Source organism: Poecile atricapillus, chromosome 1 (genome assembly GCF_030490865.1).
Source record: "Poecile atricapillus isolate bPoeAtr1 chromosome 1, bPoeAtr1.hap1, whole genome shotgun sequence".
In the NCBI taxonomy this organism is placed as follows: Eukaryota; Metazoa; Chordata; class Aves; order Passeriformes; family Paridae; genus Poecile; species Poecile atricapillus.
Genome location: NC_081249.1, coordinates 147,363,352 through 147,387,060, shown reverse-complemented (window position 1 = coordinate 147,387,060; position 23,709 = coordinate 147,363,352). Strand labels below are relative to the sequence as shown.

Sequence of the window (23,709 nt, the reverse complement as noted above, 5' to 3'; positions counted from 1 at the left end):
TCTAATCTTTTGTTCCGCTGCCTTTCTGAGCTTTGAAGTCTGCCAATTGAAAAATCACTGCACCACTAGGAAATTAGGAATTTGGTATGGCGCTAGAGATTTCTCAGGAATGGTTCATCAAGTACTTAACAGATTAAGGATTAAAAGTACTGTTTTCTTGAGAAAAGGTGAACTTTCTTCATCCTATTCTTTCCCTATCTATTATGACCTATATTCTTCATATTCTGTTTAAAGTAAATACCGTGTCTCAATTAAGCAAAAGGTGAAGATGACAAGCTCGGTGTTTGCAACCTGCCCTCTGCTGAAAACAAAAACTGTTGCCAATGTTAATCTCCGGGTCTTTGTACACAAAGAAGGTGGTTTGTCAAAACAAAGACAGTTTGATTTAAGCTGCTTGGAAAAGTAATGGCAGACCATGGCCATGACTGCAGTTGTTGTACTTGGGAGTAGCTTCTAACATGAAGTCAATCAGAAAGGAGCTTACATGGCTTTCAGAAAAGGCCTGAACGGGCCAGACAAGGAAGGACACATGATCCTGCAGATGATCTCCTGTTACCCTCTGAAGGTTTATAAACAACTTTGACCCCATAAAGTGTTTTTGCAGCAGTCCACAGCTTGCTATAACAGTGTTGAGATTTCCTCAAATGTTTACATTCAGCATTTTAAAGTAAACACACTGAGCTGGTGTAAACTTGTTCTGGTCATTCAAACATTAACTCAAGGTAAAAAAAATCCTTTCTACTTTGTACCTGTAATCTTCATGCTGGACCAGGTTCCAGCTGCCCATCTGCAGCCTGCATAAATTTGCATAAAAGCTAACCTAAACCTTGTTGCATTTATACATAATTAAAAAACGTGACGGTGCATAATGCCTTGTCATTATTAAATTTCTACTGGGATATGACCTGGTGTGATGGTGCACTATTCTGCTGTCAATCTGCCTTGACTGCTTTACACAGCAGAGACAGAGGCAGTGCCTGCTCCATATCCATATATCTGTATCCAGAAGGGATGATCACTTCACGCCTCTGCTCCTTTTTCCTGAGCCACAGCCATGGAAGACACATACTCACCTAAACTACAACTGCAACTACACTGTTGAGCTACAGATCCCCCTGTACCTAAGGTACCTTCAGGACTAGTTTAATACTGCTGCTGGGCTATAATTAATAGGATGTTAATTATTACATTTGGCTAGAAAAGATGAGTGTGAGGAGCTGTTATCCAGGGCGTTCTGGCAGGAGCCAGCTGAAACAAGGCTGGTTAGGCAGTGAGGGTTTGTCTCGACTGTGGAAGGGTAGCCCCCAGTCAAGCTCCCTAGATCTACTGACTGCTCAGTGATACAGCTCCAGGGCAGCACATTTCATCCTGAATTAAAGTCTGCTAAAAAATTATTCTACCTGCTAAATATAATTCTGGGTGGTGGGCAAAGGCTCTCAGCCTGACACTAACATGTAAAAAATCTATATTTTTAGATCTGAGCAATTTGAAAAGCTTAACTTTCCCAAAAAGTGGAAAACCAGAAAAAAAAAAAAACCCCAAAAAACAGTGACAAACTTGTTTCTGAATGTGTTATTCTATTATTTTTAGGTCAATTTCCATTTTCTTTCTCCAAATATTTTGAAGAAAAGCAACTGGTGCTCAATGATTAAATTCTCTATTCAGTGTTTGCCACCTACTTGAGACTTCTGTAAAGCTATTCTTGAACCCTCATTGCTGCTACTTCTAAGAGAGCTACACCTATGTAGCAGTAACACAAATATGTTAGTTTAGTTAGTCATGGAGCTTTGGAAAGAAACAGAATAGAGAAAGTATAGGTAATTAAGAATACAGGAAAGGAGAAAATGAAGAACTATAGATAAGTGGAAGAAGTAACAAATATATTCACGAGTAGCAGGAGGGGATACAAGCTACATTTCTGCTTCCCTTCAAGAAGTCTTGTAGAATAGGGCAAAGTGCTGAGTCTCATGGCTTATATAGCAGCTTCACTGTGGATTTGTGGGTCAGCAGTTTTTGTAGGGGGTCATCAGCAATGCTAGGCAGAGTCTCTGAACTGGAGTCTCTCTTTTTTCCTGTCTCACTTATCTTTTTTTCCCTGTTTCCTCCTCCTCTCTGTTTTAAAACTGTCTGTAGAGTGAGGACATAAACTTGTATGCAGAAGGTCTACTATCAGTTGGTGAAGAACCACCTCCTTTTGCACATATTGACTTGGACTTCATTAGCTGTTTGGTGGAGTTTTTTTGGTTTTTGTTTTGGGGTTTTTTGTTTTGCTTTGTGTATTTTTTTTTTTATTTTTTTTTTAAATTTGGAAGAGACATCAAAGAGTTATGCCCTATCAACTGTTTTCCACAAGCAGACATTAATGGTACCCCGCTGAGATTTTGTTTCAAGTTTCATTTCATCTTCTGCTGAACTTTTCAGTTCCAAACAGTAACTGTATTTACTTAGTTACCTTGATGAATGAACTACAAGGATTTTAGCCTGCTTGTGTGGCTCTCAACAACCAGAACTGCAGGAATGTAAAAGTGTGGACACTACTGGGCTAGCCAGCAGTAATAATATTAACAAGTACTAGGTGGTCTTCAGACAACCTCAAGCCAAAGGGAGAAATAGTACTGCCTTGTTTACATAAAACTCAGAGGAGCTGGGTAGGAAACAGACGTGCTTGCTCATGACCCTCGCGTGAGAAGTCCATGTGAGTAAAAGAGTGTGTGACCTTTATGCTGGTAACAGACTTAGGTAGCACAGGAATATTTTAAAGAGTGATTGTCATCTCCTGGACCTCCTCCTGACTTTAGCTGCTTTTCACCCAGTGTTCAGATGCAGGGAGATTACTGCTTGGCAGTTACAAGGACAAGGCTTTTGAAACTGCAGTTTTGCACTGCTACAATTTAGCAGCTCTTCCTTAAAGGGACGCTCCTGCCCCTTCCTCTCTTTGCTGTTCAGTGCTAACCCTTGTTTTTATCCCACTACAACCTGGTTTTCATAAAGTTAAACCTTCAGAAGCCTGCTTGCTGCCTTTTCCAGTGCTAGTTTTTGCTGGTATAGCTTTGTGTACCAGCTCATTCTGCAGAAAGGAGAGTCTTGGTGTTGACAGGAAGAGAACTGCCTGTTCCCATGGCACCCGTTAAAGCGCTGTAACTCATTATGAAATTAGCACTGTTAAATGTTAGATGGCACATCCAAATGTATCTTCCTCAGCAGGCAAAGGTTATGATCCACAGGGATAATCACAAGCACTGTCTTTCCTTACTCAATGTCCTCCCTGTCTGGCTTTTCTCAGATGCTGCCTCTGTGCATGATGGAAATGCTCATATTTGGAACCCAAGAGAGAAGCAAGTGATGCTGACAGGCTACCATGTAGCTAAAGGTTTAGCAAGGGCACTTTCTCACCACTGCATGCAGCAGAAATAACTTTCCCATTTTTGGGACTCTGAATGAGGTTGCAGTTTGAGGAGTGATTGTGGGGGCAGTCATATAAAGCCATGATGTCAGCACCATCACGTGTTGTATTGTTCCAGGGAAATATATGTCGGTGACTAAGCATGAAAAAGAGAAATTAATCCCGTAGAGGTCATTAATAACTCACCTTGGGTGTAACAAAAATGGTCCAACAAGGTAAGGGGTAGGGGGTGAGATTCAGGGCAGCATGGGACTCCAGGTGACAAGTCAGGAAAATGCTATTAAAAGGATCACACTGTAATTATAAAAATGCATCAAAAGAGGCAGCCTGGTGCAGTTGTACCTGCTGGCTTTTTGTGTAAAATTGACTAATCCAGCAGTGCAGAAATCTGGCCAGGAGGGTCACAGAGCTGCAGCCCCTGTTTGTACTGTAGTGGGTGTATCGTCAACTTCCAGGTGTCCTCTTCATTTCAAATACCCCTTGGGATAATCTCTTGCTTTCACTGCAACTACCTAGAAGCCAAGCTATGATAAATTCTGCAGTTACGTGAAATGGAGACAAAAAAAGCTCAGCCCTCTACCTTGCCGTTACACATTTGTTTCCAAATTATGATTTAAGCAGACCAGGAGCTCCTTATATATTTTCCTCCTCTCATTCTTTGCTCATCAAGAGCCAGAAACGCCTGACGCAAGCCCGTGCCCGCACACAAGAGCAGCACGGGTTATATTTAGCCTGTTGTGTGCTGGATGAGTAAAAGAGCCGCGATGGTTGTGTTTTACCCCTCAGCACAGCTTTCCTGGCCTAGGGCCGCGGCGGCCCAGCTTGTTTATCCCCTGCTGCCCCAACATGGCTCCCAGATGAGGGGCGGCGGCCCCGCCCCCCCGCCCTGACCTGAATTCCCCGGGGAGGGGCGTGGCCGCCACCTCCGCCAATCGCCGCGCGGGACGGCGCTGACGCGCGGGGCCGCCTCCATTTCGCGGTGCAGCGCCGGTGTTGCGCAGCAGTCGGAGCCGTCTGTCGCCCGGGGAGGACGCATCCGCCCGACCGGCTGCCGCAACGCACCGCGCGACCGCCCGGTTCGGCCTGCACCGACATCCACAGCCCAGGTTCGTAAAAGCTCCGGGGGACTCCCAGCGGGGCGGTGGGGAGCGGGGGGGTAGCGCAGCGAAGTGTGTGCTGTGCGCTTCTGCTGTGTGCCCGGCCGCCCCGCGGTTCTCCGGCCGGCGTTGTCTCCGCTCCGTTTCGCTCGGTGCGCGCCGCGGAAGGATCGGTGCCGCAGGCGGGTGCGGCACGGCCGCCATTTTGTGGCAGAGCGATGGCGTTTGCTTTTCTTCCTCGGCTCGGCGGGGGCGGGGCTAGCTGGAGGGGCGGCAGCTGGGCGGGGCCGGGGGCCGAGCGCCGGGCTCCTATTGGCGCGGGCTGAAGCGGGGTCCGCCCGCCGCCTCCCCATTGGCCCGTGGCGGGGGCGGGGCCGGTGGCGCACTGCGGCAGCGGCGGCGGGCGGTGCTGAGTCACCGGGAGGGGCCTGACGCGCCTGTCCCCGCAGCAGCGCCGCGCACACACAGCCATGAGCGGCTGCCGCGTCTTCATCGGGAGGCTGAACCCGGCCGCCAGGGAGAAGGATGTGGAGAGGTTCTTCAAGGGGTATGGCCGCATCCGCGACATCGACCTGAAGAGGGGCTTCGGATTCGTGGTGAGTGCGCCCCTCTCCCTTCCCCACCCCTCTGGTGCTCCCTCGCGTTTGAGGTTTACGAAACTATTTCGGAAAAAAATCCATTAATGCGCCCATGAAGGCGCACCATGTGACAAGCATCTGCTCGTTCACTGGAATGTAATTGCTTGGTTTTGTTGTCTTGGTGTTTCAGGAGTTTGAGGATCCGAGGGATGCAGATGATGCTGTCTATGAATTGGATGGAAAAGAACTTTGCAGCGAGAGGTGAGGTATCCTATTTCATGGCTAGACAGGCTTGGAGATCTAAAATAAAAGTCAGTTTTAATTGGAATTGTTATCAGTACTGGTGGAACTATTTTGTGTTCATTTGGTTCTTAGTTTTATCCTGAGAATTATAACTGTATAAAAGAAGAAATACGTAAAAATGTGTTTTGTTGTGTTTTTCTCTTTACAGGGTGACCATTGAGCATGCCAGAGCACGCTCGAGGGGCAGAGGCAGAGGGAGGTACTCTGACCGGTTCAGTAGCCGCCGCCCACGCAGTGACAGGAGGTACGTGCAGCTTTGAACTGGTGCTGTTTAAAAAGAGAATGCTTTGGGCTCATCTAAGAGAATGTGAGCTGGAGTGAGCTACTGAAAGGTGTTATTTACCTTTTTAGTTGTTTGATGTGGCAGCCGGATAGTGAAGATGACAGAACTTCCCAGATATGCCTGTCATCCTTACACTCCCTCCGCTAAGTACTTTAGTGCTTGCTCTAGGTTGCTTGGGGCATTACACAGCTTAGGTTGTAGTGCTAATGATATGCTGATACCAGCTCATGGTACAGCTTTTGTTAACATTAATGTGGCTATATTTTATTTACTAGATTATTTTATTTAATGGAAGTCTGAATTGTTTATTTCAAAACAGAAACGCCCCACCTCTAAGAACAGAAAATCGCCTCATAGTGGAAAATTTGTCCTCCCGAGTCAGCTGGCAGGTTTGTTGAAACACGATTAACTATTTTGACTTCATTTAATGGGTATGTAATGTAATGTAATTATTTTGTAAAATAATTAATTAAATTAAAACCTAATTTATTAAAATGTTTAATTAATATGATTTTTAGTAATGTAACTTAAATATTGTGAATGAAAGCTAGTTAACGTTAATTCATAATAATAAATTTATATGTTTGAGGATATATATTTATTTTTTTTTCTTGTTTTTAAAATCCATTTTAACCACATATTAAACCCTTTATTTGCCAGCCTATCTGTGTCGTTGGCCTTATGACGAGGAGTGCCTGTGGGTTATCCTAATCGTTCTGTCTTGGTCACTCTTGGTCGGGCCTGGTTGACTTTCCAGTCAGCTCCTACAATGTCACTTGGCCACCTCTAGATCTGTGTTTGCCGGTCTAGACGTAATCGATGCACTCCTTAAAGTGCCACATTGCAGCGGTCCCAGAGCGTTAACGAGATCTGATTCCTAAGTTGAGAGCTGTTCTTCCTGTAACGCTTCCGAATAACGAGGTCCTGGTCGAAAAGAGTTGAAAGATTCGAAATTAGGTGGTCGTTGGAATCCTGATCGCAGTAAAGTGGTCCTTGGTGACATCAAGCATAGAGAATGTCTGGATCCATCCATAGTCTCCTGATAGGGAGGGCAGTGCGATTAATGGCTTCCATCGACTGGGTAGTGTTCGGCAAGTGGGTGGCGAAGAGCCAGTCGGGCATATGTCATGACGGTATCTCCTGGCGCTTAATGCAGTTTGCTGCTTGGCTAGCCTAGGGAAATGTTAATAAAGGTAAAGTAAACTATATTTTTAATGACATATGGGGCACAAAATAATTGGTGTTATGTAAATGTAATTCTCTATTCATATAAGAATTGTAATGTAAATGGAGACTGAAATAGTCCAAAAATATATGGGTAGTATTTCAAAGTCAATCCAGTATATATAAAAATGTGCTTTTTTTATTTCTTTTTCTCTCTCTCTTTCTTTCTCTTTGTTACTTAATCTATAAAATCATTTTAGACTAATATTTACTTTAATGTTAAGACCCTTTATTAGCATTTTGCTTAAAGCAATATGCTTTTCTCATTTATTTCGTGCCCTGATACAGATTGTGATACAGATAACGCAATTTTGATAGAATACAAGTGTGGCAGTTGCCATGTTTGTGATTTATCTAACAACTTCTCTTTCAGTAGTCATAAGTTTCTTTTGTTTGCTTTAAACTACTTTTGTATAGGAAAGTGTTAATTTCACTTCTTTGCATAACATAAATGGTCTTGTGTTAGGATCTCAAAGACTTCATGAGACAAGCCGGAGAAGTAACCTTTGCAGATGCACACAGACCTAAGTTGAATGAAGGGTAAGCCTATCAAATGATCTCTTAAAAGCTGTAGAGTAACCTGTAAATGTAGTATTTGCGGAGGGAAGCTGCCTACTTCCAGTGTAAGCAGTTGTTCATGGCTTAATTTAGCTACCCTTTGAAAATGCATGTGGGAAATATTTGGGGAGGGGAACTTGACATGCTTCAGTGATGACAAGGGATAATTACACTGAACAGTGTAGGTTTTGGGGCTTTGGTTGTTTGGGTTTTTTCCGAGTGTAAATTTGCTTGCATTGGTAACTAAACTTCTAATAGTGAACTTTACGTGTAGGGATTTTGTTGTGTTTTTTTTTCCATAGGGTGGTTGAATTTGCCTCTTACAGTGATTTAAAGAATGCTATCGAAAAGCTTTCTGGTAAAGAAATTAATGGAAGGAAAATCAAACTAATTGAAGGCAGCAAAAGGCACAGGTATGGATTTCCACTCTTAAATAATGCTTAAGCGTACACTGAGAAACTTGGAAGTCAGTGACCAGGCAGCCGGGCTGGAGAGCCGTGGGTTGCCTGGTTACGGCCGGGCCCGTGCGGTTCTGAAGCTGACGCTGAGCGGCGCTCTCTGTTCCCTCCTCAGTAGGTCCAGGAGCAGGTCACGGTCACGCAGCAGGAGCTCCTCCGGATCTCGCAGCCGCTCTCGTTCCCGCAGCCGCAAGTCCTACAGCAGGTCACGGAGTAGGAGCCATAGCAAGTCGCGATCAGTTAGCAGATCTCCACTGCCAAACAAGAGCCAGAAACGTGGTTCTTCCAGTAGATCCAAATCTCCGTCATCCACAGATCGGCAGAGGTCTAGATCAAGGTCCAGATCTGTTGACAGTGGCAACTGAACTATAAATAACTTGCCCTGAGGGCCCTTTTTTAAACCATACTTGCTAAAACTTGTGGTAAGTATGTGACTTTCTGTGGGGAAGGGTTTGGATGGGGAGGGGGGAGGGAATGGGGAGCTTTGTAGATGTGGACCATGGTGGGACTAATTGTATTAAATGTTTTTTGATAACCCTTTTCTTGCTCACATTTTTTTGTGAATGTCTGAAGTGTATAGTTTGTGTATATTGGCAGAGCTCTTTATAACTAAAGCAGTCAGATTTTTTTGTACTCTAAAATCATCTGAACACCTAATTCTCAGTATATTCAACTGTGAATAGCAACTCAAAAACATTAGTTTAGTATCTCAGACTAATAGCTTTAGGCATCTAAGAGCTCTATATGTGCTGTACATAAAGCTTTATTTCAGAGGGTATTTTTTTGTGCTTTTGAGACATTGTTTCAGCTATAGGTCAGCAGATTAAGTGCTGGTCGGTACTGGTAATAAAACTTTATTTTAAAATATTTTCATTTAATATAACTTGCACTACACTAAGAAAATGCCCATTTCACTGCCATGTGATAATAATATTCTATAAAGCACTCTTATTTCTTGATACCTAAGAATGAAATAGTTCAAATAAAGTATAAAGAAACATTTCTGCCTCTTGTTTCTTGCTGTCAATAAAGTGGTTGTGACTCTTAAAATGTTTTTTAAAGATGGAGCTGTGGCAAAGTGGTGACACTCTCCTTTCAAATATATGGTGTGATGTCCTTGGATGTCTCTGTTGTGAAATAAGAACATGGATAATCAGGCTGTCATAGTTCATGGCAGAAAATGGAGTGGATGAGTCATTTAGCTTTTAATCACTTGGGATAATAAGTGGAGTGCTAAAGACATATAGTCGGCATACTTCATTAGTGTATGTGTGCATGTTCATATGAGAACACTGAGGTGTAGATAAAACTTTTTGTAAGCATTAGTTCTCATTCTGAGGGAAGAGGGACATTTAAGTCGGTGGCTGGGAGTAATGCAGCAGTCGTACCATGAGGTTCTGTGTTCTAGCGTTTGTAGCATCCAGTGGCAGCAGCCCTCTGCAATCCCTATATTTTTTAACCCCTCACCCACAAGAGAATTTAGGAATTTAATCTTTAAAATCATGTGTTTTCTTACAAAGTATTTTACAGAGTTCTTGCAGTAATCTGTAGAAACCTTTAAAAAGGTCTTTGTGGCCTAGGCTTGTATTTGGATAGATAGCAAGTGCAAGGTGGTTCCTCTCGGAGCAAGGCCTGGCCTTGTGGGAGGTCAGGAGTTTGGCAGCCCTGCTGCCCTGTCTCTGCTGCTGCAGCGTTCTTGTGTGCCAAGCCAAGGAAGGAGGAGGAGCTCTTGTTCTGTGTTGTGTCTGTGGAGGGGGCAGTGTATTGGGCTGCCAGGCACTGCTCAGAGCAGGCAGTGAGAGATCCACAGTTAACTGGATTGTTACCAGTCATCTTTGGGGAATGGGAGCCTTCATTCTCAGAGCCTTAGTGCTGCAGATGCTGGACCCCAGGAGGTGTGGAGCAAGGGGGCTCTAACTTGCAGGGGTAAAAGCAGCATTCATATTCATCAGGGTGGAAGGTCAGCTGTGTTGAGATCTTGAGTCGGTCAGTCCTGCCAACTTGGATGATGATGAGTATCTGTGTCCAAGTGGGACTTTGCTTCAGCTGCAACCCAGGTGGCTGAAGGCACTTGATGTGATGAAAGGGATCACAGACTTCTCTCAGGCTAAATGTGAGGTATTACCTGCTCTCTAGGCAGTCGTTCTGAATTCTGTTTCTGGACCACGCCACTTACTTGCCTTGCAAGCAGCATGAGCAGGTGTCTGCATTTTCCCTGGGGAGCTGGCTAGCGTAGTGATGAGCTTCCTGTTAAACTCCCAGGTTTTGCAGTATGGAGGCTTATGTTGATATATGGCCAGAAATTACTCTGTTTATTAAGTGTGGGTTCTTGGTATGAATCTGTTTATTCTTAATTAAGAGTAATTACTTTGGGTTACAAGGCGTAGTCTGGACACTGGGGATGTAAATGCCAGTCTTTTGTGCTACTGTAGTAGTGTAGTGTGACCATACCTAGGTTGTGTCTAGAACAGGTGTGGTGTTGAGTTCACTGACTGCAAAAAAGAAGGCACATTTAAGGTTCATCTGGTTTTAGAGGTACAGCTTGCTGGGCCCCAACTCGGCTCACAAAGGCAGTTTGTATAGCCATGATCGTGGTTTGTGTGGCTTCTGCTTTGGGTGTTGGTACCACATGGTACCTGTTGGAGAATGGGAGAAACCAACAGCCCATGGGCTGCTTGGCTGTGCATTGAATCTCACTGGCTTCTGCATGGAGAAATTTTCACAGCTCGTTCTGGGTCTGTTAGAGAAATAACGTGAATTTACAGTGGTGCCATCAGGATCTGCTTCCATTGTGTGCCAGCAGGAGTTACAGGTAAGTGAAATTTAGAAAGGGAACTGATGCAGGCAGTGATTTTCTTACAGGTAAAACTGGGACAGTCACTTGGCATGTTCTTCAGCTGTCCCAAAGGGTTGTCAGAATGACTTTGAAGATGGAAAGTCTCCTCCTTTCTGGGCTGACAGAGTAAGGCTTAGTCTGGAGCAAGGTCTTTGGGGAATAGCAGTGTGGTTGCAGGTGGCTCTGTGGCTGCTGTGAAATGAGCATATAGGTAAGTCTTCGACAGAGCAGCTGGAGACCTATGAGCTGGCTGGAGGGTTGTTGGAGAGCAACTGCTGCAGAATTCATGTATTGTTCTCCTGGTTTTCCACTGTTTTCTGCAATGTCTTGACACTGATAATTTCTTCAGCACTAAATGTAGTTACACCTGCACAGATTTTTTTTGCTGCTTCTGAGGAAAGAGAAAAATGTGAGACTAGGCAATTCTGAAACCAGGTTGGGGGAAGATTGTGACAGCTACAACTATAATTACTGGGTCATTTAAAACAAGAGGAAAGGATTCCTGCCAAAAGACTGAATCCATTTTGTTTCCACTCATTTATAACCCAGAGGCTGGAATGCAACCCTTTTGTTATAGTAGTCTTGTCAACACCTGCATGTGTGTTTCCCGTAGCAACTGCTTTGCTCTGAACACACACCCAAGGATCCAAATGGGTGGGATATTTCCCCCATTAAGCTGTCCTCCAGCACAGCTGTAAGGTATGCTAAAGTGATCCTGAAGCAGGTCTGTAGCAGCTACTTGGCTGCATCTCTCTCAAGGCAGCGGAGAAAAGCTGGACTGGCAGCATCAGAGGGGTGGTGGGTGGAGGATCTCATTCAGCAGTGCATCCATCAGTCATCTGTGCAGTCAGCTGAGCTTTGGAATTAGGGACCTGCTGGAGTTGGAGAAGAGTATTTCACATCTATGCCAGCATTGTATATATTTTAAAACGAAGTTTCAATCTCTATGTACTTTTCTAGCAAAAGATCTAAATGTTTCCTTCCTTTGGCTGAAGTATTTGGCAGTTCTGTCCTCTCAGGAAATCACTTAACAGCTTGAAGTAAAGCTGGGATTCGTTGCATTAAAGACTACGTGATGTTTTTTGTGTAGTTTTAGCCACATGCAAACACCCCTGTTCTTTGCACATGCTCAGTGCAGGTCATGACTTCAACAGGGTGTCTGCTGTGGCTTAAAGCGGCAGACAGCACTGATAGTTTCGGTAGTATGTAGCTGTATGAAACATCCTGCTGATGCAAAAAATCCATTGAATTTCTAAGGTCTTCAGTTACCTCTGAAGTTTTGACTCTGATTGGAATCTAATATGTTGGGTATGTAATCCCTAGTTAAACAGCAACTGGATTCTGCCTTATAAAACAGCGATTCATCTGCAGTTACATTGTGAGCATGTATGGTTTGGCTTGGAAGGTATAAGAAATAAAGGAGCAAAGCTGTACTTGCCATTGGCTTGCTTTATTCTATCATGGATCCGAAAGACCAGGATGAGCAGAAATCCTTCTCCAAGCTGGAACAGCAAGTAGAGCAGTGGGAAGAAGTACAGGGGGCCAATGATCTCTGGGGCGAAGGCGACCTTGAGGATAACTGAGCAAAGCTGTACGTTCTGGCAGCCAGTTTCCATGCACACTGTCCGCCTGCACCTGAAGGAGAAAAACTTAAATAGATCACAGATTTAAATTCTGCCTCAAACAACTGAAACAGAGCCCTGCCCACCTTGCTGGTGCACTTGCCTGCGGCTAAAAGCTGCTCTGTCAGGAACAATACTGCAATCCCTAGAAGGTTTTGCCTTCTGCTCCCTTCGCAATGGGCAGAGAGAGATCACGTTACAAATGTGAATTTTGTTCATAAGGGATTGAAGGCCTTATGTCCTGCTCTGGATTCCACAGCTTCCTGCAGGGAAGTAATCTGAGGTGGCAAGAGTCCAACATACGAAGGTATAAAATAGGACTAGGAGGATTCCCACCTGTTTTAGGTAGGATGAGGAAAAATGGAGGAGCAGGTTTTATATGCCAGGTTTTCATTCTAAATTCCTGGGGCTGCAGCTGAGAATGCGCTGACTGGTTTGGGGTAGTTATCAGCTGGGCAATAATTGTGTCATATATTCCAAATAACTGGAATTTGAGCTCTGTTGGTATTTCTCAGTTATTTGGGTTTGGGGTTTTTTGGGCTTGGTTTTTTGGTGCTAATAATTTCCCCCCAGCTTCATTACCAAAAGCAGAGGTTGGTAATATGTTTAGCAGGTCACTAGTGACCTTAAGCCAAAACCATCCATCTACTTGTTCAGTGAAGCTTCCATGGTAATCAGGTGCCTGTGCTAAAAAAACCTGCTTAGCTATTCTTCCCCTCTTAGCTAAGCCAAGCAGAGGTTAAAGTAATTTCTCTTCCCACCCAAAGTATGGGAGTCACTGGCTTGGGACCAGCTTGTCTGGTTGTATTCCTAGGTCCTAATTTGGATGAATGGGGTTAGTGTTCTACAGAAGTATATTCCTAAAATCCATGTTTTCACCATTGCTCTGCAAAGCAGAGCTACTGTACATCTCTGTTCCTGATGAGAGAGAGAGAGAGGGGAGGGAGGTGTGGAAGAATATACCGGTCATCAAGCTTGAAGACTGCAGAGACAGCGTAGCCCAGCAGAAATCCAGTAAGGGGCATTAAGGCAGAAGTTCCCAGGAGAGATGGTGAGAAGACAACCATGATACAGCTTCCCATATTGGCCACAGACAGAACAATTATAGCAGCAGATGACATTAGAAGCATGACCATTCCTGCCTAAAATAAAAGTGATTGAGATGTAGCAAAGAGAGAAATCCCTGGCAAAATTTGCCTCAGCTGTTAGAAGCAGCTGTACCGAGTTCTCTGTCCATCCCGTGAAGTACAGAGAGGGCACAAGTGCCTTTCATGGACATAAATGTTACCAGTAATCAATAGGAGACCATCCTGGGCTGTTACTGAGAGAAACCTTAAATAACCAAAGACCTTTCTAGTCTATATGCAAAACAACTGCTGTTGCTGCACAAGCTGCTGGTATCTCAGGCATTGCTACGTGTGTCTGTCCAGGTCCCTTTGTGGCTCTAGTCCACGCCAAGCAGGTGTTGAGCAAACCACTTTACCCACAGGTAGAGCCTAGCAGAGCTCTTGAGTTAGACAATGGTGCACGTGGTTATCTGGTTTTCTGTTCTGCTGCTTAAATGCCTGATGTATAAAGCAGGCAGGGATGTGATTCCAGGCGAAAGTAGCACTTGGTGATGGAGAGGCTTCTGTTGGATAGGTATCTCAATGACTTAAGCAGCAATTTTGTGATTTGATTTTTGCCTCGTGCTAGACCTCTGATAGCAGTGGGGTGGTTTTAATTTGTTTTGGGATTGTTATTGTTTGGTTGGTTGGTTTTTATCTGGATTCCGCTCTGGTTGCAGCAGTATTTGGGGGCAGTGCCTATGAGGTTCGTTAGTGCTGATATTGCAAAAATCCTCCAAAGTTAAAACTGAAGCAAAAGAAGAGCAATGTAGGAATTTGGCTACAAAACATCTGAGAAGATGGAGGACTTCTCCTTAGCCAAATATTTTAACCAATAAAGTGGTGAAGTGGATGTCATGAGCTCTATCCTCAACCCTTTCACTGATTTGTGGCATGTCTTAAAGAAGTTAATATGTCTGTGATTCTATTTTTGAAAACTTCCTCAAGGCCCCTTATTGAAAGGTGACTAGCACAGGATAGTTCTTACCTTGGTGATAAGGCCAGTGTACTGTGGTTTCTTCTCATTCAAGATTATGCCGATGGCGCAGGGGATTAGCAGCAGCACCAGGGAAGTGATTATTCCTTTGTAAGGTACCTTGCCCTCCAAATCACCCTCATAGAGTCCTCCCGAGTAAAGGTACAGAAGCAGTGGCATTAATCCAATCGCCAGGACCATGGAGCACGCGGTCATTACAACACTGAGATGAAGAAAGGACCCCTCAGTAGAAGAACAACACTTTCTAAAAATGGACTAATCTGATTACTAGCCTGGACAGATGATTTTAATGTAAGACTTCACCTTGCTTTTTCCCAACTTGTCACTGAGATCTCCCCAACATCACCGTCAGATTGTAGAAGGATGTGATATGAATGGAGAAAGGAGAAGATGGCTCAAGTTTCATACGTGCAAGAAAGGGTACATACCCATGATATGGATTTGCATTTCAGAAATTCACAACTGAGAGAAAAAGTAAGACTTTGTATTTTCGTGCTGGATCTTGTTTTATCGCTAGGATTTGTTGGAGAGTGGTGTTCTGCTAGTTCAACATTTCTCACTGATGCAGCCTTCTCAGGCAGCATGATCAGTTTACATAGAATTGCATGGATAGATACAGCATATATATATATATATGTTCTATGTACTGCTACATGGAGATGAAAGTGTTCTGCACCCACGTCAAGAGCAGTATGCCAATGATTCAGAGAAAGGTGCAAAGTCCCATTGTCAAACAGGGACAAATTAACTTCTTGAGCAATATAGGGGCTTTAAAAATGTTTTGGACTTAGTATTTCAGTCTTTGTCCAGCTTCTTGGGGCCTTCTAATGTTGATTAAATTAGTTCCTGAACCAGTCATATAACTAGATTGGCCTGGAAAATGAACAGGTATGCAGCTTTCCTTACCTGAGATTCATGTCCCCTCTCAGCGCCAGGCTAAAGATGTTGGAGAGATTTCCCCCAGGGCAGCAGCCACAGATGAGGATGGCCAGGGATTCTGAGGTGCCCAGCTGGAAGAGCTTGCCCAGTGTGAATGCTGTCAAGGGCATGATGCTGTACTGAGCTGTTATGGCTATTGCCACACCTTTAGGTCTTCTGAGGTGAGCTGTGATCTTGGCTATCTCCATTGTACATCCCAGGGACACCATGATGACGAGGAGGACCCCGATTAGGATTACATTCAGGGCTGTGTCCATAGCCTGCTGTCCAAATGCAAAGGGTGGTGCCAGACTGGTGAGGGAGGTGCTGCTCTGCATGCAGCCTGCGCTCCAAAGTTCTGGGCTACCAAAAGCTCCCTTGGTCTTGTTCATCCTGCTGAGGGGTTCGGAAGTCTCTTCTTCTTTAAGTGGCTGGGAAAGATTGATTCAAAAGTCCAGATAACATTTAATTAATGCAAGCAAAACATGAGCTCTCTTTCAGGACACTACCCTTACCCTTCAGCAGCTGTTGAAACAGAAATCTGCATTTAGAGCAATCAGCTGTGAACCCCATTCACTTTGGAAATATCCTGTGCAGTTTGTGTATTTTCTGCTCTGGTCTTCCACTTCTTCCAGCATCCACCCTCACAGTGAGACAGCTGCTGAGAGCAAGAGGGAGACAGCTCAAGGTGGGTAGAGATGACAGGTGAAGATGAGAACTTCATACAAAGGAAAATGAACCAGAGCTCCTCTCATTTACAAGATACTGCTAAGGCCAACACTTGAAAACACAATGCATCCAGGATACTTTGTTTTCAATGAGATTATAAAATACTTACTCTTCTGGTCATAAATAAAGCTTTTGATAGTGAGGTTTAGGAATATATTACTATGTGGATGAGTAATTTCTGCAGTAAACTCTTAGGGGCCTTCATGTCTCTTTCCTCATCTATTAGGTCTGACATGTCTAGAATTTTTTTGGTTGCATATAGGAATTAATTTCCAAGCCTTACCAACACTGAAAATATTATTCCCTCCTTGGTGCTGAGGGAAGGTTCTGCACAGTACGTACCTCAACTGTTCTCATCAGAGCAAGGCTGGGCTTGATGGGCACAGCAGTGCTGCATTCAGGAGCTGGGGTGTTCTGCCTTGTGATCCAGGCTGCAAACATCACACCAACTCTCCAAGCAAAGCCCAATGGGCAGCAGTTTCCCACCCCAGCCTGGGACCTGCCCTGTGCTTTCAGGGCAAGGCTTGCATGGCATGACACACGTTCCGTGCTCTGGTGTGCAGGGGAGCAGGGCCTGGGCAGCTGATGCTGGAGCAGGAAGAGGGATTGGAAAGGTGATTAGTCCTCCAGCTTCTGCAAGGCTGACTGCTGCTCATCCTGCCACTGCTCCCCGTCTGTAACAGGGGATGCTCTTCCCTACACCTGCCGTGCTGGGGAATGGCACGTTGCTTGTCTTGCTCTCTTAGGTGCTGTGCTTCCTGATCCCTCAGCAGGTTTTGCCTCCATTTAAGGCATTTATTGCCTTCAGGTTGACCTGAGCCATCCCCTAGGTCAAGGGAGAGACTCTAGAAACAGACAGAGTGGAGCATGTTAAGCTAGAGCAAAACAGATGGTGTTACCTTAGTGCCAGTGGACGTGGCTGTAGGAAGCTTAGGTGGATCACCCGCTGCTCCGTCCTTTCCTGGCTGAGCTTGGTGGGTGAGAGTATTCTTCAGTCATCCTGCTTCAAGAAAATCCCCCTTGGTGAAATCCTGTCCTCTGCTTGCAGGGTATAAAGCCTGGGTCTAAAAGAGCCTTGCAGATAGGGAAGCTGTTATTTGGTAGCTGTACTAACAGGACTGGGGAAGGGATTTTAACCGGAGAGATTTGCTGCACTCTGGCTGAGCTCTAATTCCTTTGCTGAAGGGTATTATGATGCTGCAGTGGCTTGTCCATTGCTTCTATTCATCTGGGAGCTCAGCAGGCTCAGCCTCTGCAGCCCTATTGCTCTGGAAACGTTGCTGGAGGCAGGCAGGAATGTCAGAGCTGTTCTCCGTGTTCCTCCCCACTTGCTCTTATTTTCCTTGGGAACTTTGTTTTCCAGGCTGGCAGCCAGGCCGGAAAAGCACCAACAACAGCTCAGGAGGCCAGCACAGGCATCCCCCATTGGGTGGGAAGAAGCAGCGCCTGTGGCTCTCAGTGGCTCTGCACATCCATGGCTTCTCCTACACCTTTGTGAGCACCACACTGCCATTTCTGGGGACTTCAGTAAGTCACAGGTGGTGCCTGGAGCCCCCTGTGTCACTGCAGTGGCAGAGTAGTGCCTCAGCTCATTGCTGGCTCCTGGCTGAGCAGGTGGGGCGAGGAAGCCTACAGCACTATGTGCATTTTGATTTTCTGTAAGCATCTGCAAGCCCACCAGGCACAAGCAAGGGCTGCCCAAGTAGCTCATGGGCAAGATCCATAAGAATTAAGAGAAAAGTGTAGGAGCAAAGCCCACAGCAATTCTTTATGTCTTTCTATCCCTCTCTTCAGGACTTTTCCCCCCCTGTGAATCCCCAGCCTTCCTAGAGAAATGCTTGTTTTTCACTGTTTGCCTTTTAGCTGTGTGCTAAATTAAAGAATGCAGAAAGAGTCAAGCCAAGCAATAAAGTGCTTATAAAGTGTCACTGCACCTCCTCTTCCCCTAAACTCAGTGTAGCTCAGGTTTTTAAAATGACAATGTTCTAACATTGTCACCCTTTGCAGATCTGTAGAAGAATGTTTCAATGACTCTAATAATTTTAAAAATGCCTGCTAGATGTCCATTGTTCAACTGGTACACATTGTACAAGTGAATAATTCCTGTTGGTTCCCAGTAGTTGATGGAGGAAACGCCACAGGAGCCAAGGAAGAGACTGGCTGAAGAAAGCAGAATAAATTAGGATCATTATTTCACCCTGGTTCATGCTTGGACATTCAGTTATTTGACATGGGCACCAGAGCTGCAAGTTTGCATTTAAGCATGGCCAAAGAGCTGTATCCCTGCGGTGGGACCTGGGAGGTGGGATGTCTGGAGGGATTGTTGGAGGGATGTCTGGAGGGATTGTTGGAGGGATTGTTGGAGGGATGTCTGGAGGGATGTCTGGAGGGATGGCTGGAGAGATGGCTGGAGGGATGTCTGGAGGGATGTCTGGAGGGATGGTTGGAGGGATGTCTGGAGGGATGTCTGGAGGGATGGTTGGAGGGATGTCTGGAGGGATGTCTGGAGGGATGTCTGGAGGGATGGTTGGAAGGATGTCTGGAGGGATGTCTGGAGGGATGTCTGGAGGGGTGGTTGGAGGGATGTTTGGAGGGATAGCTGAAGGGATTGTTGGAGGGATGTCTGGAGGGATGGTTGGAGGGATGTCTGGAGGGATGTCTGGAGGGATGGTTGGAGGGATGTCTGGAGGGATGTCTGGAGGGATTGTTGGAGGGATGGCTGGAGGGATATTTGGAGGAATAGCTGGAGGGATGGTTGGAGGAAGGGGTGTGCTCTCATTGCAGAAGGCCCGGGTATTGCACAGGCATGCTGCTGCGTTACTGCTCAAGTCACCCACCAGGGGATGCGTTTGCCTTGCCAGAAGCCGTCTCTTTAATCCCTGGGAAAAGCGTGCCTTTTCCTTCCTTCGGCCACTTGCTGGGAGGGCTCGGCTCCTCGGAGGTAAGCTCCCAGCTGCCCTGCCAGCCTTGCTCTCCTTTCCCGTGCGGGCCGGGGAGCGCTGCCCTGCCCGGCCGCCGGGGCCGCTCCCGCGGGGCTGGTGCCGCTGGAGGGCGCTGCTCGCACGCCTGCACAGCACAGCGCCCAACACGCACCGCAGGCTGCTCACATCGCCTCTGGAAAATACAAACATCCCCAAATTCACAGCCACCGTCTAATGCTGCGGGCATTGGGGGAAGTATTTAACAAAATAATTAAAAAGATGTATGCAACTTTGCAGACTTTCTGTGGGAGCTCAAAATGAGCTGTGTTGTGAATTTTTTTATTTTTTTATTTTTTTTTTTTTTTTAGGAGTTAGTGCTTCTTGCTTTCATAATGCAGCTTCATAAATCCACCTAATAAATACAAAAAGGCTTATGTGACCCTTTCAGTGGCAGGGGGGCTGGAGTCTAATTTCTTAGTTTGCAGCTGGGATCATCATCTCCTGTGTTTTTACAGATTTTACCATAATCTGAGCTCAATCTAGTGGCTGCCCAAAGGCCCTGTTTCAGCAGATGTGCCTGACAGGAGCAGTGGTGCTTCATTATATGAGATTTCACATTGCTGGCCCACAATACAAGACAAGTCTTTGACCTCTGGTGCGCACATTTTGCTCAGGTAAGGTTTGTGAAAACATTGAGAACTGTACTGTTATGTGCTTGGCTAATCAGTTTGCTCATTTCTGTGTGATTTTGAGGCAATTTGCCCATCACAGCCCTGCACACACGTGGGCACTGTACTGGAGTGGGGATGGAACAAGGAGAGCTTCTGCAGAGAGAATCAACTTGTCATGACTTGCTCCAGCTGTGGCTGAGGGCTTCATCCCAGCTGGACACCCAGGGTGGACTTGGCAATGTCAGCCAGAACATGCTCTATAGCTGGCCAGCAGTGAAAAAGAAACTTGCTCTGACGTCTCTTTGTCAGGGAGGTTATTTTAAATTTGAGTTTACTGGGCTTGTAGGCATTGTTTTTACCTTGAGCAGTGTAGGAAACTCTGTAGAAAGAAATGCTGCTCCTGAGAGTGTGAGGTGCTTCAGTCATTTAGGCCAACATTTCTATCATATCAGGACACTGAATCTTCCTCTGAATTTCTAGAGGGAGGCTTTCCACCAGCACTGGGAAATACCTATGGGTCTTGATGGGTGGGAAGGGTCCTACCCCATCCTTCCAGAGGTGTTACTACCCTAAGGGATTTTAAGTTACTCCAGACAGAGAGCTCTGGAGAAGGGTTATATTTATGGTAGGCAAGCCCAGGTTGCCATGGATTTCTGGCTGCTGTGATAGATTTTCTGTTTCCCTAAGGAAACTGTAGCAGTGGGCAATGTGGTGATAAATGGGAAAGACTGTGTTCCCTCAGTGGGAAGCAAGCTGCAGGTCTGGGGCAGAAAACCCCAGGGAGCACCCCTGGTTGAGGGCACCCCATGTTCTCAGATACAAAGGGTGTCTCTGTTTTTCCTACCTCTGCCTGCAGGAAAGGTGTCAGTGGGGTGTTGAAGCAGGTTCACCTCAAGGGCACATTTTTTTTAAATGAAAAACTCTGCAGAAGGAAGTGTGTTCATATCTGTGATGCTTATTTTTCTCTGAAGGAAGAGACATTTTTATTGTCCATTGTAGTTAGTTATTTACTATGTAATTAGTGGGTCTAGTTAATCTTGCATGTTTCATCTCTTCAGGGACCAGATGTCAAAGACAGCTTCAGAAAAATTTGACAGCTCTAGTTTTCCTGCAACTTTGATAAAATGCTATCAGCAGAACATTTCCCTAAACTTGTCTCCAATCTGTATAGCCTTGATATTGCTCTTAGTTTCACAGGAGAAATGAACCTGAGCTACTCTTCCTTGACCTTAGCAGGGTGATAGCTATACAGAAAATGCTGTCTTCTCTCTGGGTCACGTGAAAAGCCTCTGGCATGAGCTTGTGAGAACTGCTGTGGGCAGCAGAAGGTTGCTTGCCTAACTTCCAGCTGTGGATGCTGTACATCTACAAAGGACAATTGCACCTTGAGCTGAGGCCAGTGTGCTTATTTTCTATCAAAGTTTGCATTTTAAATTATTTGATTTGGTAGGTTGTGCTCAAGTTCTGCTGTTATCGCTTTAAACTGCACAATTGGTGACATGCACTAGTCCTCCGTCCTACATAATGAATATGAAGATTTAATACAGGAGATAGTTAGAAAAGTGGAAGGTAAGAAATATGGTGTTCAGGAATAGCCAAGGATTGATGAAAGAGCCCAAGACACTTATGAATGCAGAGAAAGGCTGGTGTGAAAGCCTGGCTCCCCTAGGACACTCACTGGGGTGTCCTGAGTGTTCCAGCCAAAGGGAGCACCCCAAGTGGGCATGGAGGACAGCACCACAGCTGAGGTGGGCACCTGGAATCACCTCCCAAGGAATGTTTGAAGCCTGGATAGTCCTGGACTTCTGGCCAGGCTCTCGTGATCCACAATCCATCAGTGGAGAAATCCTAAGTAAGTATCTGTGTGTTCAGCAGCACTTGGATATGGGGACCTGTGTGTTTACAGGGTGTGAGTGCACACTGCTGTGGCTATGCCACTACTTTTTAGTTTGGATTTGTGCACTCCATTTACTTTGTTCCCTTTTTCTTCAACTTGTACTTGTTGTGACCGGACCCTGATTCAGTCTGAAGAGGCAGGATGTGCAGAGTTTATGGTCTTTACTTGCAAGGGAAGAGAGCTGGACTTATTTCCTTGCTTAGCATCCTGTTGTAAGACACAGGCAAACCAATTTCTGCCTCTCTTCTACCATCCTGCTAAAGCTCTATTACTGCCTGCCTGCACTGAGCTGTTGGCCTTTCTGCATGGTGCAGGTGTGCCACAAAAAGTTCAAGAGGACTGTTGAAATACCTTTGCTGGTGTACTTTACCCATCTGCCATCTTTGGCAGCTCCTTAGGCCCACGTGGGCTGAGGTCTGTCTAGAATGCAGCCTCTGTGTGGCTAGATCCCAGTTTGGGTGCCAAACATGTTCCTATTCCCCATGAAAGTTTTGCTGAGTTTCTGAGCCGGTAGAAATCTCGTGTATTAGGCACTGCTGTGTTATTGGTATTCCTGTGGTCAGCCCCTGTGCTTGGGGCTTGTCCAGGCACCCAGGCAATGGCAAGCCAAACCCAGCAGTGCAGTGCCTTTGTGTTGCTTTAATTAATTAGAGTAGGACACCATTATTAGCAGCATGTTTTTGTTTCCATTTGTTCATTCTGACAGCAACCGAAGGAAGCCATTATTTCTGCAAGAGGATGTTTCAGCAAGTGTTATGGTAAATAAAGCTAACAGGATCAGTGCAAAGGAGAGGATCACGTTCTCTTAAGGACAGCAATCGATAATCAGGCTGTTTCATGCCAAATCCTTCCAAGAGGCACACTAGTGAGCCCACACTCAGATCAGCCTTTAATCTCGGAGGATTACTGATCTCTTTACTGGCTGATGTATTTCCCATGGTGTACCTGCTCTGTAGCACAGGTCTCCCTGTAAGATGTGCGGCGATTCTTTCAGTGCCCTCGGACACAAAGGAAAGAAGTTGATGGCACCCACCTGCCCCTTTGGGCCAAGACATTTCTGTTTGGATCAGGCTAAAGATGGAAGGCCAGGTCTGGGTTTGACACTGAATAATGTTTCACAGCCTTCCCTGCTCCATGAGCAGCAACAGTGCTGAGCACATCATAGGGCCCTAGAAACTGTGTGCTCCTCTGGCCCCTAAGGCAGGGACAGCAGTCTCAGTTTTAACTTGCTTGGCTGCAAGCAACATTATTACTGGAAGTAAAATGACACTGAAGACCTGCTCTTCCTGCTGACAAATAAAATACTTCAGCAATGTGATGTCGGTTAAAACATCTTAACATTTTTTTGCGCAACCCTGGAGAAAAATGACAAGATGTACACTGCAGGGTGCTCATTCTTAAGGTCTCCAGTGGTTTTTATACTCCTCATTTTAGTGTAAGTCTTTTGATCTTTGCAGTTTGGCACAAAGGTGTGGGCATTAGATGAGCTACTCAGTTTTATTTTATAGAAAAAAATAAGTTTGTCACCCTCAAGGATTTGCAGAAAAGTTTGAAAATGTGATCATAAACATCAGGAAACCAGAGTGCAAGTAGGAGAAGTGCAAAGAGGAAAAGAAATGTTTATAATTTTCTTTAAAAAGCAGAACAAAATGCCTTGCAATTTTAAAGCTGTGATTCTCTGGAGCCTGGTGCATAATTTTTGAGTATGTGAGGTTGGCAGTGCTGGAAAGGATGCTTTTCTCTCCCCAGATCATGTTTTTCTGCTGGGAATTTTAAGTACCAGCTTTAACTGTTTCTGCGCCTTTTTCTTGGCTGGCTTCTCCTGCAGCTGAGGAACCTCCCCCATCTCTGGGGACTGGGAAGGGCAGCCAGAGGTGGTGGCAATGGCCAGGATTGCCCCAGTGGCAGAGGCTGGGCTGCCCTGCTTAGTTGTGTCTGGCCACGTCCTTCAGACCTGCTGGGCAGCAAAGCCTCTCCAAGGTCTTTCAGTCCTCTCTCCTGAGAGGGTGGGGAGGGTCCGGGGAGCTCACCCTGGGGAGCTCAGCAGCACCCCTTGTCCCCTACTCAGTTGCAGCCAGGCTGAGTGAATGGCTTGGCTTGGAGGATTG

At 45.6% G+C, this 23,709-nt stretch overlaps 3 protein-coding genes across 13 annotated transcripts in view; 2 read left to right on the top strand and 1 right to left on the bottom strand.

Annotated features, from left to right (window-relative positions):
• The first annotated feature begins 4,358 nt into the window (after positions 1–4,358).
• Positions 4,359–8,904, top strand: SRSF5 (serine and arginine rich splicing factor 5). 4 transcript variants are annotated; one of them, XM_058839625.1, is made up of 8 exons: positions 4,359–4,509; positions 4,953–5,096; positions 5,269–5,339; positions 5,530–5,625; positions 5,984–6,053; positions 7,355–7,428; positions 7,749–7,859; positions 8,023–8,904. In XM_058839625.1, exons 2-8 carry the CDS (start codon positions 4,971–4,973, stop codon positions 8,267–8,269), a joined length of 795 nt encoding a protein of 264 aa, XP_058695608.1. In that variant the 5' UTR covers positions 4,359–4,509; positions 4,953–4,970; the 3' UTR covers positions 8,270–8,904. The 4 variants fall into 4 exon arrangements, 3 of the variants coding, with proteins under 3 accessions (XP_058695608.1, XP_058695588.1, XP_058695597.1); XM_058839605.1 differs by having other exon boundaries at positions 4,361–4,509; positions 8,020–8,904; XM_058839614.1 differs by having other exon boundaries at positions 4,371–4,509; positions 4,950–5,096; positions 8,020–8,904.
• Positions 8,281–23,709, top strand: part of SMOC1 (SPARC related modular calcium binding 1) — a 171,740-nt gene continuing 156,311 nt past the window's right edge. For 4 of the 8 annotated variants that reach the window (XM_058839466.1, XM_058839512.1, XM_058839523.1 and 1 more), the window contains exons 1-2: positions 18,778–19,053; positions 19,549–21,556. The gene's annotated coding sequence lies outside the window, so the exon portion shown is untranslated. Of the gene's footprint in view, positions 8,327–18,777; positions 19,054–19,548; positions 21,557–23,709 lie in introns of those variants that run through there. The other 4 variants (XM_058839474.1, XM_058839483.1, XM_058839457.1 and 1 more) reach the window with 3 other exon arrangements.
• On the bottom strand, positions 10,248–15,867 carry SLC10A1 (solute carrier family 10 member 1). Its single transcript, XM_058839643.1, has 4 exons — positions 15,372–15,867; positions 14,457–14,667; positions 13,326–13,504; positions 10,248–12,375 (listed from the first exon to the last, which is right to left on the bottom strand). Exons 1-4 carry the CDS (start codon positions 15,773–15,775, stop codon positions 12,102–12,104), a joined length of 1,068 nt encoding a protein of 355 aa, XP_058695626.1. The 5' UTR covers positions 15,776–15,867; the 3' UTR covers positions 10,248–12,101.

Excerpts from the sequence above, each read along its gene's own strand:
- SRSF5 (XM_058839605.1), top strand. The coding sequence starts at position 4,971 with ATGAGCGGCTGCCGCGTCTTCATCGGGAGGCTGAACCCGGCCGCCAGG. Across the intron at positions 6,054-7,354 it reads CCTCCCGAGTCAGCTGGCAG|GATCTCAAAGACTTCATGAG; the intron begins GTTTGTTGAAAC and ends GTCTTGTGTTAG. Across the intron at positions 7,860-8,019 it reads GAAGGCAGCAAAAGGCACAG|TAGGTCCAGGAGCAGGTCAC; the intron begins GTATGGATTTCC and ends TTCCCTCCTCAG.
- SLC10A1 (XM_058839643.1), bottom strand. The coding sequence starts at position 15,775 with ATGAACAAGACCAAGGGAGCTTTTGGTAGCCCAGAACTTTGGAGCGCA. Across the intron at positions 14,668-15,371 it reads AGAGGGGACATGAATCTCAG|TGTTGTAATGACCGCGTGCT; the intron begins GTAAGGAAAGCT and ends TCTTCATCTCAG. Across the intron at positions 13,505-14,456 it reads ACACTGGCCTTATCACCAAG|GCAGGAATGGTCATGCTTCT; the intron begins GTAAGAACTATC and ends CTTTTATTTTAG.